The sequence below is a fragment of the Mobula birostris genome, chromosome 11, assembly GCF_030028105.1.
Source record: "Mobula birostris isolate sMobBir1 chromosome 11, sMobBir1.hap1, whole genome shotgun sequence".
Taxonomy (NCBI): Eukaryota; Metazoa; Chordata; class Chondrichthyes; order Myliobatiformes; family Myliobatidae; genus Mobula; species Mobula birostris.
In genome coordinates this window covers 35,288,784-35,305,524 of record NC_092380.1, presented here as the reverse complement: position 1 = coordinate 35,305,524, position 16,741 = coordinate 35,288,784, and the positions used below count along the sequence as shown (strand labels likewise).

Genomic DNA, 16,741 nt, shown 5'->3' with positions numbered 1-16,741 from the left:
GCAATCAGTCAGTATGCTCTCCACTGTACATCTATAGAAGTTTGTCAAAGTTTTAGATGAGCTGTCATATTTTCACAAACTTCTAAGAAAGTACAAGTACTGCTGTGTCTTCTTTGTAATGACATTTAACTGCTGGACCTAGGACAGATCCTCTGAAATGATAACACCAAGGAATTTTAAATTACTGAATTTCACCACCTTTGACCTCCTGATAAAGACTGGCTGATGGACCTCCGGTGTCCTCAGGTCTTTGCTTGACATTAGGTGAGAGGTAGTTGTTGTGGCACTATTCAGACAGATTTTCAATCTCCCTCCTATATTCCAATTCGTCACCACCTTTGTTTCAGCCAACAAGAGTGGTGTTGTCAGTAAACTTAAATATGCTTTTGGAGTTGTGCTTAAAGCAAGTAGAGCAGGGGACTAAACACACAACCTGGTGGGGCACCAAAAGGGAACCTTTTAGTTATTGTCACGTAAACCAGTGTGCATGAAATTCCTTGCTCACATGAAACTCACAAAGTAAGCAGTGTACAATAAGTAAATGCAACAATTAATACGGTGATAACAGAATGGTGTATATCATGGGGGTACAAAGTGAGGTGCTGCAGAAAGAAATGTAAAAAGGTGCCTAAAAAGGCCAGTAACATCATGAAGGATCCCACCCACCCTGCTGATAGGCTGTTGTCCCACTCCCATCAGGGAGGATGTTATCCAGCATCCACACCAGGAGCAACAGACTCAAAAACGGTTACTTTCCCCAAGCAGTAAGGCTGATCAACACTTCCATCCACCAGCTCCACCACTAGTCATAGAATCATAGAACATGGTGGTGGTGGTGGCATCGGCCTGGAAGGTCTTGCTTCAGTTTGTGTTAGAGCAGCGTCTGTTGTAGCTGTAGAGGCCCACACGGGAGTGGCAGTCTCAGCTGCAGCGACTGCACTTGAAGGCGCTGACCTCCAGTGTTGTCTTGGTGCTGTTTTTCCGACGAGTGCGCTTTTCTTCAGCAGCAAGCCTCAGCTTCCCTTCTCCTTTTTTTAGACCTCTGCGTTGTTCCAGCCTCCAGTGAGAGCGATCGCTTGCAATGTCCTCCCACCTCTCGATGTTTATTTTCAGTGACTTCATGTCTCTCTTGCAAATGTCGTTGAAACGAAGATGGGGCCGCCCTTGTGCTCTCTTGCCAGAGGCCAGTTCCCCGTACAGCAGGTCCTTTAGGATCCCCCCATCTGACATGCGGTGTACGTGGCCCAGCCAGCGGAGATGGCATTGTTGGAGCAGGGTGAAGAGGCTGGGTATCTGGATGTGGGCCAGGACCTCATTGTTGGTGACTCGATCAGTCCAGGATGCGTCTCAGGCTGCAAAGGTGGAAGGCGTCGAGACGCCGCTCTTGTCTGTGTAGAGGCTCCAGGTCTCGCTGCCGTAAAGCAGTGTGCTGAGGAAACAGGCCCTGCAGACTGCAACTTTGGTGTGCGTCGTCAGCTTTCTGTTCTCCCAGACTCTCTTTGTCAGCCTGGCAAATGTTGAGGCTGCTCATCCGATCCGTCTGTTGATCGCGGAGTCTAGGGAGAGGCTGTCCGTGATGGTGGAGCCAAGGTATGTAAACTCGTGAACTATCTCCAGCTCGTAGCTGTTGATGGTAATGGCGGGGGGTGCTCAACGCCTTGGCCCAACACGTTAGTTTTCTTCAGGCTGATGGTCATATAGAACATACAGAACAGAAGAAGGCCTTTCTATTCTGAGCCAAATGATTCATCTGCCTAGTCCCATTGACCTACACCCAGACCATAGGATTCCATACCCCTACATCCATGTGCCTATCTAAATGTCTCTTAAATTTTGGGTTCAAACCGACATCCACCACGTGCACTGGCATCCACACTCTCACCACACTCTGAGTGAAGAATTCCCCCTTTAAAGCTCAAAGTAAAGTTCAAAGTATTTTTTTATCAGATACCACATACACCGCATACAACCCTGAGATTCTTGTTCCTGTGGGCATTCTTAGCAAATCTATAGAACAGTAACTGTAAACAAGATCAATGAACAGAATATGTGTAAATACAAATGTAACTAAATAGCAACAAGTAATGAGAGCATGAAGTAACAAGATAAAGAGTCCGTAAAGTGAGACCATCGGTTGTGGGAACATCAGAAATGGAATGAGTGTAGTTATCCCCTTTTGTTCAAGAGTGTAATGGTTGAGGGGCAGTAACTGTTCCTGAACCTGGTGGTGTGAGTCCTGAGGCTTTGTACCTTCTACCTGATGGCAGCAGCGAGAAAAGAGCCTGGCCTGGGTGATGAGGATTTTTGATGATGGTTGCTGCTTTTCTACTGCAAAGTATCATGTAAAAGTGCTCAATGGTTGGGAGGGCTTTACCCATGATGTACTGAGCTGAATCCACTACCTTTTGTTGGGTTTTCTGCTCAAAGGCATTGGTGTTCCCACACCAGACCATAATGCAGCCAGTCAGCACACTTTCCACAACACATCTACAGAAGTTTGCTAAGGTGTTTGATGACCCGCCGAATCTCCACAGACTCCCGAGGAAGTAGCCATGCTGTTGTGCTTCTTTACAATAATATTTATACGATGGGTCCAGGACGGGAATTTAAAGTTCTTGACCCTCTCCATCTCTGATCCTCTGATGTGACTGGCTCATGAACCTCTGGTTTCCCTCTCCTGAAGTCTACAATCAGTTCCTTGGTCTGATTGAGTGAGAGGTTATTGTTGATACACCATTCAGCCAAACTTTCAATCTCCCTGCTGTGTGCCAATTCATCGTCACCTTTGATACGGCCCACGACAGTAGTGTCATCAGCAAACTGTCATCAGCTGGTGTAGGATCTGTACTTAGCCACACAGTCATAGGTGTAAAGCGAGTAGAGCTGGGGGCTAAGCACACAGCTCTGTGGTGTTCCTGTGCTGATGGAGATTGTGGGGGAGATGTTTTTGCCAATCCAAACTGACTGGGGTTTGCAAGTGAGGAAATCCAGGATCCAATTGCAGCACTGGGTATTGAGGCCAAGGTCTTGGAGATTATAAAGCCTCCACATTATTGCCCAATGAACGCAGGCTGCTGACAGTGTACATTCAGTCAGTCAGTGGGGAGTGCTTACCTTGAGAAGTTCTGGTGGAAGGTCGCCACCATTGTTGATCCCACGGTTCATTGCTATAAACCTTTCCAGTGCCGGCTTCTCCTTAACGTTCGGATTGTGTAGACTTGTGTTCAACATAATGATTGCAAACGATAGCACGTAACAGGTATCTGCAATGCAAACGTGCATTGTTAGTAAGCCCCGAGAAACAGCACCAAATGGTTAAAGTAACTTTGCAAAACATAACCAGTGAGAACTCCAGGCATTTAACAACTTAACAACAAAGATAAAGATTAGCAATGCAAACACGAGGAAATCTGCAGATGCTGGAATTTCAAGCAACACACATAAAAGTTGCTGGTGAACACAGCAGGCCAGGCAACATCTCTAGGAAGAGGTACAGTCGATGTTTTGGGCTGAGATCCTTCGTCAGGACTAACTGAAAGAAGAGATAGTAAGAGATTTGAAACTGGGAGGGGGAGGGGGAGATCCAAAATGATAGGATGATAGACAGGAGGGGGAGGGATGGAGCCAAGAGCTGGGCAGGTGATTGGCAAAGGGGATATGAAAGGATCATGGGACAGGAGACCTAGGGAGAAAGAAAGGGGGAGGGGGGGAAGCCCAGAGGATGAGCAAGGAGTATAGTGAGAGGGACAGAAGGAGAAAAAGGAGAGAGAGAAAAAGAATATATATATATAAATAACAAATGGAGTACGGGGGGAGATGGGGCATTAACGGAAGTTAGAGAAGTCAATGTTCATGCCATCAGGTTGGAGACTACCCAGACGGAATATAAGGTGTTGTTCTCCAACCTGAGTGTGGCTTCATCTTTACAGTAGAGGAGGCCGTGGACAGACATATCAGAATGGGAATGGGATGTGGAATTAAAATGAGTGGCCACTGCCGATGTGGCCTTTTATATATTGGCGAGACCCGACGCAGACTGGGAGACCATTTTGCTGAACACCTACGCTCTGTTCGCCAGAGAAAGCCACACATTTTAATTCCATGTCCCACTCCCATTCTGGTATGTCTATCCACTATACTCCTTGCTCATCCTCTGGACTTCCTCCCCTCCCCCTTTCTTTCTCCCTAAGCCTCCCATCCCATGATCCCCTCATATCCCTTTTGCCAATCAACTATCCAGCTCTTGGCTCCAACCCTCCCCTTCCTGTCTTCTCCTATCATTTTGAATCTCCCCCTCCCCCTCCCAGTTTCAAATTTCTTACTAGCTCTTCTTTCAGTTAGTCCTGACGAAGGGTCTCGACCTGAAGCATCGACTGTACCTCTTCCTAGAGATGCTGCCTGGCCTGCTGCGTTCACCAGCAACTTTGATGTGTGTTGCAAGATAAAGATTAGCTTTATTTGTCACATGTATATCGAAATATCAGATGCATCATTTAGCATCAACCACCAACACAGTCCAAGTCTATATTAGGAGCAGCCTGCAAGTGTTACCAGTGATGATAAACTGGATTTTGATTCTGATCCCACCTGTTGAATGGACCTCTCGTACAATAAGATGGACTCCTGGCCTCACCATTATAATTTTGCACTTTATCATTTACTTGTGCACCTTTTCGGTAGCTTTTACATTTTGTAACCGTCTCAGTGCCAACGTAGCACGCCAATAACTTACAAACCCATATGCCTTTGGAATATGGTGGAAAACTGGAGCATTTAGAAGAAACCCACGCGGAAACTATGTAATCTCCTTGACTATAGCGGCGGGACTCGGACCCTGATCTTCCAGCTGGCATTGTAAAGAGTTTTGCTCTCATGCCACCCTGTTTAAATCCACCTAGGGACTTGCTTTAACAGGAAGCTCAGGAGAATGCAGATGCTGGAGGTCCAAGTGCAGGGTGATGCTCTCGACGGATGCCATCTGAACTCGTTTTTTGCTCTAGTGAATTTTAATTCTTCAGGCACTTTACAGCTGGTATCAGCCATGGTTCATTGGGCTGGATTTTAACTTCAGGGTCAGAAATTGTGGAGGAGCATGGAATTAAACCCAAATTCAACACCTCTTCTTTCTTAGAGACATTTGTGTGGCTTCAGCATGTCAGCAAAACTTTGACAAACTTCTACATGTGCACAGTGGAGAATATCCTAACTGCTTGCATCATGGCCTGGTATAGAAATACCAATATCCAGATTACAGGGAGAAAGCAGAAAGATTGGGATTAAGACAGAATATAAATCAGCTCTGATCAAATGGCAGAACAGACTCAATGGGTCGAATGGCCTAATTCTGCTCCAATGATTTATGGTTCATGCAGATAAAGTGACGCTAGGTGCAGGAGTATCTGGACATAATGTGACTCTGACAGGAACTGATAAAGGGACAAAGCAACTCTTGATAAGAGAAACTCTTCGAGGTAGCAGCAGGGTGGATGAACAGACAGTGGGTCAATGATTGTGACTGTGTATGAGGTGTGGAGTGTGCACGGTGGGGGGCAGGAATGAAGGATGCTGAGGGGCTGTGGAGAGGAGAGGCTAATGGTGGATGTAGTGCTGGTGGGGGCTGGAGTAGGATGGGTTAATGGGTGGCCATTTGGAGAAAGTAACTGTTTTTGAATCTAGTCAATTATTGAGTTTAATCAATGAATTAATTTTCAGTTTAGTTTTGTTAGTAAGGGCTAGTGCAGGAGACTGGCATTTCAAAGGGATATCAGCCAACAAGAGTGATCTATTTAGGTTGCCTGTCAGGAGTTTGTACCCCATGACTGCGTGGGTTTCCTTTGGGTGCTCTGGTTTCCTCCCACATTCCAAAAACATACTAATTGGTCATTGCAAATTGTTCCGTGATTAGGCTAGGTTTAAATCGGGGATTGCTGGACTGCATAGCTTGAAGGGCTGGAAGGGCCTGTACTGCACTGTATCTCAATAAATAAATACAATTATCTCATTTTATAAAATATAAAACTTTTATTTTTTCTTGGAGTATCACTCCAACTCAGTTGCTGATTTTTCAATTTGTTCTAAACAACATGCTAAAGGAAATAAGGGTAAGATCTGAAAAAATTGTTCTGAAACATGACCACAGACATAGAGAAATGGAAAAGTACATGTGAAAATTGTTGCAGCAGGAATCAAACTATCTTAATAAGTCACCTCCCTTTGGTGCCTCTTACCTCCTCTCCCATCCATCTTTTCCCTCTGGTGCCCCTCCTCCTTCCCTTTTTCTCATGGTCCATTCTCCTCTCTTTATCAAAATTCTTCTTCTTCAGCTCTTTACCTCTTCCACCTATCACCTCCCAGCTTCTCACTTCATCTCCCACCCCTCACGCACATCCACCCCAACTGATCTCACCTATCACCTCCCAGCTTCTCAGTTCATCCCCCACCCCTCACCCACATCCCCCAACTGATCTCACCTATCATCTTCCGACTTGTAGTCCTTCTCCTCCCCCAGCCTTCCTATTCTGCCTTCTGTTCCCTTCCTTTCCAGTCTTGATGAAGGGTCTCAGCCCAAAACGTTGACCCTCCGTAGATGCTGCCTGACCTGCTGAGTTCCTCTAGCATTTTGTGTCCGTTAGTTTATTTTTTTTTATTGAGACACAGACCTTCCGGCCCTCGGAGCCACACCACCCATCAATCCCCTGATTTAATCCTAGCCTAGTCATGGGACAATTTACAATGCCCAATTAACCTACCCGTGGGAGGGAGCCAGCGCACCCAGAGGAAACCCACGTGGTCACGGGGAGAACGTACAAACTCCTTGCAGACAGCAGCAGGAATGGAACCCAGGTCGATGGTAATGTAAACCATTACTCTACCATGCTGCCCCACCTTATAATCTCTATAAGGTTTCTATTGGTTGAATATCCAACCGGTTGCAAGCTTCAGGTACCCACCGGTGGACTGGAAAACATCTGGATTGCACTGACAATATCGCGTTGCGAAGGCTTCCATCATCCTGTCAATCTTCTGAGCTTCGCCTGGCAACCGGAAACTCCACAGGAACTGCCTGCAAGTTGGAACAAAGTCAGGCTGTGAGTACAATGGCTGTAATTCGTACTCGTGAGGTTTTACACCATGGAGGGCAGACAAAAGTTGTTGTAAGCTGCCCATCTGTTGAGATAGCAGTGCTGAGGCAAGTGTATTTAACTCTGGAAGTTGCTTGCACCAAGGTTGGCTGGCTTACCAGAGAGTACAGTGTTGAAACTTGGAGTACCGTGTTCAGTTCCAGTTGCCTCATTCGAGGAAGGATGTGACTGCTTTAGCAAGGGTGCAGAGGATATTTACCAGGATGCCGCCTGGAATAGAGAGCATGTCTTATGAGGAGAGGCTGAGCAATCTAGGGCTTTTCTCTTTGGAGCGAAGGAGGATGAGAGGCAACTTGTTAGAGGTATTCAAGATGATAAGAGGCACAGATCCAATGGACAGCCAAAGAATTCTTCCCAGTGTAGAAACAGCTATTATGAAAGGGCATAATTTTAAGGAGATTGGAGGGAAGTTTGGGGGGGATGTCAGAGGTAGGTTTTTTCACACATAGAGTGGTGGGTGCATGGAACACCCTACCAGGGGTATTGGTAGAGGCAGATACATCAGGGGCATTTTAGAAACTCTGAGTGATATGAGAGCACATGAATGATAGAAAAATGAAGGGCTGTGTGGGTGGGAAGGGTTAGGTTGATCTTAGAGTAGGTTAAAAGGTGGGCATAACATGGTGAGTCGAAGAGCTGTGCTGTTCTATGTTCCATGTTCTGTGTAACTAGTTCAGGATGGCAACTCACAACATCAACATGGACGAATGAAGATCAGATCCATAATTATATCTTGTGACCTTCAAATAATTTAACGCAGTTTACAGCAAATTCCTCGCCTCCCCTACTCTTAAGCTCAAGAGATTCTGCAAATGCTGGAAACCTTGAGAAGCATACACAAAATGCTGGAAGAACTCAACAGGTCAGGCAGCATCACAGCGTCAATAGAGGATAATGTTTGGACCAAGACCCTTCATCAGGACTGGAAAGGAAGGGGGAGAAACCAGAATAAGAAGGTGGGGTGAGGGGACAGAGTACAAGCTGTCAGGTGCTAGGTGAGACAAGGTGGGTGGGTGGGGACGAAGTAAGAATCTAGCAGGTGATCGGTGGAAGAGGTAAAGGGCTGAAGCAGAAGGAATTTGATAGGAGAGGAGAGTAGACCATAGGAGAAAGGGAAGGATATGGGAAACTAGAGGGCGGTGATGGGCAGGTGAGGAGAAGAAAACGGGTAAGAAGGGATCGAGAATAGGAAATGGAACCAGCGAGAAGGAAGGAGGGAGGAGTGATTGATGGAAGTTGGAGAAATCAATATTCATGCCATCAGGTTGGAGGATAACCAGACAAAATATGAGGTATTGCTCCTCCAACTGGAGTTTGACCTCACCGCAGCAGAAGTGGAGGTTATGGACAGACATGTCAGAATAGGAATGGGAAGTTGAATCAAAATGACTTCCAGCCTTTTGCAGCAGACAGAACAAAGATGTTGAACAAAGCGGTTCCCCAATCTGCATCGGGTCTCACTGAAGTAGAGGAGGCTGAATCTGATACAATAGATGACCACTCCAACTCCACCCCGACAGACTCTCAGGTGAAGTGTTGCTTCACCTGAGAGAAATGTTTAGGGCCTTGAATGCTACTGAGGGAGGAGGTGTAGGGGCAGACAATCAGAAGCAAAGGGATTGTCTCCTGAGTTCCGATATAAATAGATGGGTGCAGGTGGTTAACAAAGGAAACAAATGTTACAAAGAAAAGAGAACAAACAAGAAACCACAAATGGAACAGTGAACATCTGTGAGGGAAACTTCTGCCTTCCAGCATCATGTATAGGATGTGGACGTTGATATAATCTACAAATTATGTTCTACAGACATACTGTGACTGTCTGCATCACCATCCGTTATAGAGGGACCACTGCACAGGACTGGGGGCTTGTTAACTCAGCCAGCTCCATCCTCCCCACCGTTGAGGTCATCTTCAAAAGGCGATGACTCAGAAAAGTAGCGTCTATCATTAAGGGTCCTCACCGTCCACAACATGCCTCTTCTCAAAACTACCACCAGGGAGGAGGCACAGGAGCCTGAAGACACACTCAACACTTTAGGAAGAGTTTCTTCCCCTCCACCATCAAATTTCTGAATGGACCATGAACCCTACCTCACTTTTTGCAATGATTTGCTTTTTATATTTCTTATTGTAACTTATAGTGTTTTTTAATGTTGTTCCTGCTGCAAAGCAACCCATTTCACAACATGTCAATGATAATAAACCCGATTCTGATTCTGAATTACAAAGAAGACACATCAGCAGCTCACCAAAAACTGACAAACTTCTAGGTAAGTTGCTCTATTATTGTTGCACGCTCTGAGATACAGTGAAAAACTTTGATCATTTCATTACACAGTGCATTGAGGTGGTACAGGTAGACAATACTTTGCAAGGTCATTGCAGGGCAGATTGGATGGCAGGGTCGTGTAGCAGTTAGCACAACACGTTACAGTACCAGCGACACGGGTTCATTTCCTACTGCTACCTGTAAGGAGCTGGTACGTTCTCCCCATGACTACGTGGGTTTCCTCCAGGTGCTATGGTTTCCACCCACAGTCTAAAGATGAATTGTTTGGTAGGTTAATTAGTAAACTGTCCCATGATTGGGTTAGGGTTAAATCAGGGGCTCAATTTTCTGCAGTTGCTGGAAACCTTGAGCAAGACATACAAATTGCTGGAGGAATTCGGCAGGTCAGGCAGCATCTATGGAGGGGAATAAACAGACCCTTCATCGACACTGGAAGGTAAGGGTACAAAAGGCAGAGAGGAAGGAGTACAAGCTGGCAAGCGATGGGTGATACTACGTGAGGGAAAAGGTAGGTAGGTGAGGATGGAGTAAGAAGCTGAAAGGGGAGAGGTGGAAGAGGGAAAGGGCTTTATTTTGGATCAAGAATCTATCCTATTATACAAAGGTCCATTCACGAGTCTGAAGCAGTGGGATAGAAGCTGTTCTTGAGCTTCACGGTACATGCTTTCAGGCTTCTCGATCTTCTGCCCAGTGAGAGAGGGAAGAAGAGAGAATGTCCCGGATGGCTGGTGCCTTTGATTCTGTTGGCTGATTTTGCTGAGGCAGAGGAGTGTAGTCAGAGTCCATGGAGGGGAGACTGGTTTCAGTGATGTGCTGAGCTATGCCCATAAACCTCTGCAATTTCTTAAGGTGTTGGGCAGAGTAGTGGCCAGACCATCCAGATAGAATGCTTTCTACCGTGCATCAATAAAAATAGGCAAGGATCAAAGGAGAAATGCCAGATTTTTCAGATATGGGATGGAGAATATTCCGACTGTTTGTATCACCACCTGGAATGGAGATTCCAACGTGCAGGATTGCAGGAGGCTGCAAAGAGTTGTAGACTTAGCCAGCTCCATCATGTGCACAAGCTTCTCCATCATCAAGGACATCTTCAAGGGGTGGTGCCTCAAGAAGGTGGCATCCATCGTTAAGGATCTTCGCTCTTCACATTGCTACGATGAGGAGGGAGGTGCAGGAACCAGTGGACACACATGCAAAGTTATAGGAACAAATTCTTCTCTTCCATTGTCAGATTTAAGAATACTCCTAATCATGAACACTACTATTGTCATTATTCCTTTATCATCTACAGCAACTAAGGAAGACCCTGGTTGTGACAACTTCTCATACCACAGGACTTGGACATCTGAGGTCAAGAGAGTGGAACTGCCTTTTCACTTCAGAAACTCTCCCACACAGATTTTTGTGCAGTTCACATCAAGTAACGAAGAACTGCACAAATCTGACTTCTATCAACAAATACAACAGACAACCGACCAGTCTCCTACTGCAAACCAACAAATTTCACGCCATATAGGTCAGAGATAATAAGTCTGATTCACTGGCGATCCATTAATGTTCTCACCTTAGTGCCTGTACAAGGTTGAGGTCAGAAAACTCATGCAGTTCCACAAACGTTTGTAGAATCCTGATGTTCAGAGGTTCCCTGAAAAGGGTAAGAGCAAAAGGAAAGTTTCAGACTCTTGTTTCATTGAATTAGAACCCAACTTCGCCCCATCCACCATAAAAGGTGGGATCTCTCCGTGACCACCCCTTTCAATTCATCTTCCCAATCCCATTCTGACATGTCAGTCCAAGGCCTCCTCTGCCGCCAGGTTGGAGGAGCAGTACCGCATATTCTGTCAGGGTAGCCTCCGTGCCATGTTATGTGACATTTGGTCAGGTGACTGAAAGTTTAAACTGTGCATTTGTCTTTAAAGACTTCATAAAGGAATTAAGAGAGGTAAAATGTTCTCAGGGAAGAACTGCCAAGCTCTGGACCTTAACCTGAATCCTGCATATCCACAGCACTCCCCATCCCTGTAACCCTTTCCTGCCCTGCTCACAGAGACATAGAAAACAACAGCACAGAAACAGGCCCTTTGGCCTATCTTGTCTATGTCAAATCATTTGAACTGTCTAGTCCGATTGACCTGCACCTGGACCATAGTCCTCCGTACCCCTCCCATCCATGTACCTACCTAATTGTTGAAATAGAAATCTAATCTACCACTTGAGTCATGGTCACACAGCACAAAAACAGGCTTCTCAGCCCATTGAGCCCATACTATCAAGCACCCATTTGCACCAATTCTGCATTGGTATCTTATTTACACTTAAATACATGCTGGTATTTATCTATTTATGCACATTTTGTTTCATATTCATACTTTAACCTCTAACTTTATTTTCTGATAATTCTTTATTCTTCATAATGGTTCAATGTTGCTTTTGTGACATGTCATGCCTACACACCATGGTAAATTCCAGAAACATGTCGATGTATTTGGTGAATAAAGTTAATCTTTGATCCTTTCATTCTCCTGACATTTCCATCAACTCTCTCCAGACTCTACATAGGCCAATCAACATACCAACCCACATGTCTTTGAGATGTGGGAGTTAATCAGAGAACCTGGAAGAAACCTATGCTGTCGCAGGAAGAACATGCAAACTCCACACAGACAGTGCTGGAGCTAAGAACTGAACCCCGGTTACTAGAGCACAAAACTAAGACAGTGGGACAGAGCATATGTGGAAAGAGCTACCGTAAGAAGTGGTGGAGGTGGGTCCAGTGGAACAGCTGCATGGATAGGGAAGGTGTAGGGCAGAGGTTCCTAGCCCGAGGTCCACAGACACCTCGGTTAATGGTATAAAAAAGTTGGGAACCCCTGGTTTAGAGGGATCCAGGCCAAATGTAGGCAAGTGGGATTAGTTTAGTTGGGCATAGTGGTTAGCATGGACAAGCTGAGCCAAATGGCCTGCTCCTATGTTGTATGATTATAAGACACAGGAATAGAATTAGGCCATTCAGCCTACAGAGTCTGCTCCACTATTTGATCATGGCTAATTTATTATCCTTCTCAATACCATTCTCCTGCTTTCTCCCTGTAACCTTTGACACCCTGACTAATCAAGAACCTATCAACCTCTGCTTTAAGTATACACTCCACGGCCATCTATGACAATGAATTCCAGAGATGCACTAAAGAAATTCATCATCTCTGTTCTAAAGGGACATCTTATATTCTGTGGCTGTGGCTGTGCCTTCTGGTCCTAAGCATCCTCTGTACATCCTCTCTATCCAGGCCTTTCAATACTTTATACTTTATACTTTATTGTCGCCAAACAATTGGTACTAGAATGTACAATCATCACAGCGATATTTGGTTCTGTACTTCACACTCCCTAGATTACAAATATTAAATATTAAAGATATTAAAAATAGTTTAAATTAGTAAATATTAAAAATTTAAATTATAAATCATAAATAGAAAATAGAAAAATGGGAAGTTAGGTAGTGCAAAAAAAAAACTGAGCGGCAGGTCCGGATATTTGGAGGGTACGGCCCAGATCCGGGTCAGGATCCGTTCAGCAGTCTTATCACAGTTGGAAAGAAGCCATTCCCAAATCTGGCCAAATCGATTGGCTTCAATGAGATCCCCCCTCATTCTTCTAAATTCCAGTGAGTAAAGGCCCAGAACAATTGTATGCTTCCTCTCAATCTTCGGATCATTGTTGTAAACCTCCTCTAGACCCTCTCCAATGCCAGCGCATCCTTTCTTAGATATGAAGCCCAAAACTGCTCATGATACTCGAAATAATGCCTTGAAAAGCCTCAGCATTACATCTTTGCTTTTATATTCTAGTTCTCTCAAAATGAATGCTAACATTGCAGTTGCCTTCCTCACCACCAACTCAGCTTGCAGCAGACACAAAGAACTACATGGACTCCTCAAAACTCCCATTTTTCTTGCATTGGGTAGAATTCTATCGTTGACCAATCCCTAGAAATTCATCGGTCTCACCTGCCTCCAAGGTAGTCTCCAATGGCAGTTTTGTGCAATCCTTCCCCCTTGTACAGGAACTTGGCAATGTCTTCTTCATTCTGACACAACAATTTGTTCTGTATCAGGAATTCTATACCCTGTCAACAACACAGACAGTCATTGAAACAGATTTATCATCTGTCTGAGGCAACCTAAATAGCTTATCACCTCAAATGAAGCAGAATATTGTAACATCATCAATAACGTAACATGAGTGGAGGCTGTGAGTTCAAAAGACAGGAAGTTATGTTGCAGTTGGATGAAACTCTGGGTAGGCTGCATCTGGAGTATTGTGTAAAGTTCTGGTTGCCCCACTATAGGAAGGATGTTGAGGCTTTGGAGAGGGTGCAGAAGAGGTTTACCAAGATGCTGCCTGGATTAGAGGGCATGTGCTATCATGAGAGGCTGGACAAACTTGAGTTGTCTTCTCTGGAATGTCGGAGGCTGAGGGGAGATCAGATAGAGGTTTATAAGATTATGACAGTCATAGATGGAGGAGACAGACAGTAACTTTTTCCCAGGGTTGAAATGTCTAATACCAGGGGGCATACATTTAAGATGAGAGGGGTACATTTCAAAGGAGATGAGGGGCAAGTTTTTTTACACAGAGAGTGCTGAGTGTCTGGAACGCGCTGCCTGGGTTGGTGGTAGAGGCAGATACAATGGGGACTTTTAGATAGGCACATGAATGTGTGAAAATGGAAGAGTGGGAACATTGTGTAGGCAGAAGAGACTGGTTTAGTTGGATATTTGATTACTAATTTAATTTTTTCAGCAGAACACTGTGGACGAAAAGGCCTGTTCCTGGTCTATGTTCAATTTTCTGATCACATTTGAGCAATTTTATAGAAAGAATAATGATGAAAATTGTTTTCATACATTTAATATGACAGAAGTTTAATCCTGAATCAATACTGAACACATTAGAATGGGAGAGCTGGAGTTTGGCAAAAGGTTCGGAGAGAGGTTTCAGGCATTAACTGAAGTGTAGAGGTTTAGCTAATGAATTCCGGAGAGCAGGGGTTTTACAGATGAAGATAAAGCTGTCAACAGCACGTCAAAAAGGCAGAAGAGGTGCAAAAGATCAGAACATGTGATAATTTAGCCCCTTGATACGAAACCACAAACAATTCTCACAATTCTATTACAGTTATTGGATTTATTGAGAATGCCCACAAGTAAATGAGTCTGGGGGTTTGTATGGTGACATATATTTACTTTGAACTTTGAATATTCATCCCATTCCTACAAAAACAACGAAAGTTCAAATTGTTTCATGATACATTCAGAAATACTGTACATCATCCAGAGTAACAGAGGGAGATTCAACCCTAGCACATAAAATGAGCCAGATATATACCTCCATCTTCCCAGATGTTTGTATAGATTTGGCATGTCACCAGAAACTTTGCAAACTTATATATATGCACAATGGAGAGTATCCTAACTGGTTGCATCATGGTCTGGTATGGAAACACCAATGCCCAGGAATGGAAAAGACTACAGAAATTGAAGGATACAGCCCAGTGCATCACAGGCAGAATCCTCCCCATTACTGAGCAGTTTAATAAAGAGCAACAACCACCAAGCCCTTTTCTCACTACTACCTGCAGGAAGTACAAGAGCCTTAGACCCAACACCACCAGGTTCAGGAACAGTTATTACACATCAACCATCAGCCTTCTGAAATGAGTGATCATATTTTTCACCACTGAACTGATTCTACGCTACAGACTCACTTTCAAAGGCTCTTTACAACTCATGTTGTCAGTATTATTTTTATTTGTGCAGTTTGTCTTCTTTTGCACATTGGTTGTTTATAGAATTTTGCCTGTTTTGTACAGGTTTTTTTGTAAAATACTTTATACTCCACTTTATACTTTATTGTCGCCAAACAATTAATACTAGAGCACAGTACAATCATCACAGCGATATTTGATTCTGTGCTTTGCGCTCCCAGAATACAAATTGATAGTAAGTATTAAAAATTTAAATTATAAATCATAAATAGAAAATAGAAAAGGAAAAGTAAAGCAGTGCAAAAAACTGAGAGGCAGGTCCGGATATTTGGAGGGAACGGCCCAGATTCGGGTCAGGATCCGTTCAGCAGTCTTATCATAGTTGGAAAGAAGCTGTTCCCAAATCTGGCCATACGAGTCTTCAAGCTCCTGAGCCTTCTCCTGGAGAGAAGGGAGACGAAATGTGTGTTGGTTGGATGGGTCGTGTCCTTGATTATCCTGGCAGCACTGATCCGACAGCGTGCGGTGTAAGGTGAGTCCAAGGACGGAAGATTGTTTTGTGTGATGTGCTGGGCTGTGTTCACGATCTTCTGCAGCTTCTTTCGGTCTTAGACAGGACAACTTCCATACCAGGTTGTGATTCACCCTAGAAGAATGCTTTCTACAGTGCATCTATAAAAATTAGTGAGGGTTTTATGGGACAGGCCAAATTTCTTTAGCTTTCTCAGAATGTAAAGGCGCTGGTGGGCCTTCTTGGCAGTGGACTCTGCTTGGTTGGACTAAGTCAGGTCATTTGTGATATTGACCCCGAGGAACTTAAAGGTTTTGACCTGTTCCACTTGCGCACCACCGATGTAAATGGCATCATGCGGTCCGCTACTCCTTTTGAAGTCAACAACCAATTCCTTCGTCTTGTTGACGTTGAGGGATAAGTTATTGTCTTCACACCATGCCACCAGGTTCTTAATTTCCTCTTTGTACTCAAACTCATCATTACCCGAGATATGGCCTACAATTGTGGTGTCATCAGCAAACTTATATATTGTGTTTGGTGGAAACTTGGCTACACAGTCATGGGTGTACAGTGAGTACAGCAGGGGGCTGAGTACACAGCCTTGTGGGGCACCGGTGCTCAGAGTGATTGTAGAGGAGAGCTTGTCCCCTATTTTTACAGCCTGGGTCTTGTCAGTGAGGAAGTTGAAGATCCAGCTGCAGATCTGAGTGCTAAAGCCCAGGTTCCAGAGCTTAGGAATCAGTTGGATTTTATTGTGTTTCTTTTATCCTGTAAATTCCTGTGAGAACATGAATCTTAAGGTATTATATGATAACATATATGTACGTACCATGATAATAAATTTACTTTGAACTTTAGAAGTATCTGAAAAGGTGAAGAGGAGTGGGGAGAAGGGGGATAAGCTAGATTGCTCTTGCACACACCCAGTACAGACTTGATGGAATGAATGTCCTCCTCCCTTCCCTATAAACATTCCAGACTACTGCAGTTGACTCAAGAGTATGTACTGTACCTTATTAAAG

General features: G+C 44.4%; 1 protein-coding gene across 4 annotated transcripts in view; it reads right to left on the bottom strand.

Annotated features, from left to right (window-relative positions):
* The window catches only part of LOC140205020 (cytohesin-3-like), a 104,239-nt gene that overhangs the window by 17,076 nt on the left and 70,422 nt on the right, over positions 1-16,741 (bottom strand). For all 4 annotated transcript variants that reach the window (XM_072272090.1, XM_072272093.1, XM_072272092.1 and 1 more), the window contains exons 5-8: positions 13,446-13,564; positions 11,003-11,083; positions 6,951-7,063; positions 3,115-3,263 (exon numbers count right to left, since the gene is read on the bottom strand). In XM_072272090.1, the coding sequence (XP_072128191.1) occupies positions 3,115-3,263; positions 6,951-7,063; positions 11,003-11,083; positions 13,446-13,564 (462 nt within the window). The remainder of the gene's footprint in view (positions 1-3,114; positions 3,264-6,950; positions 7,064-11,002; positions 11,084-13,445; positions 13,565-16,741) is intronic.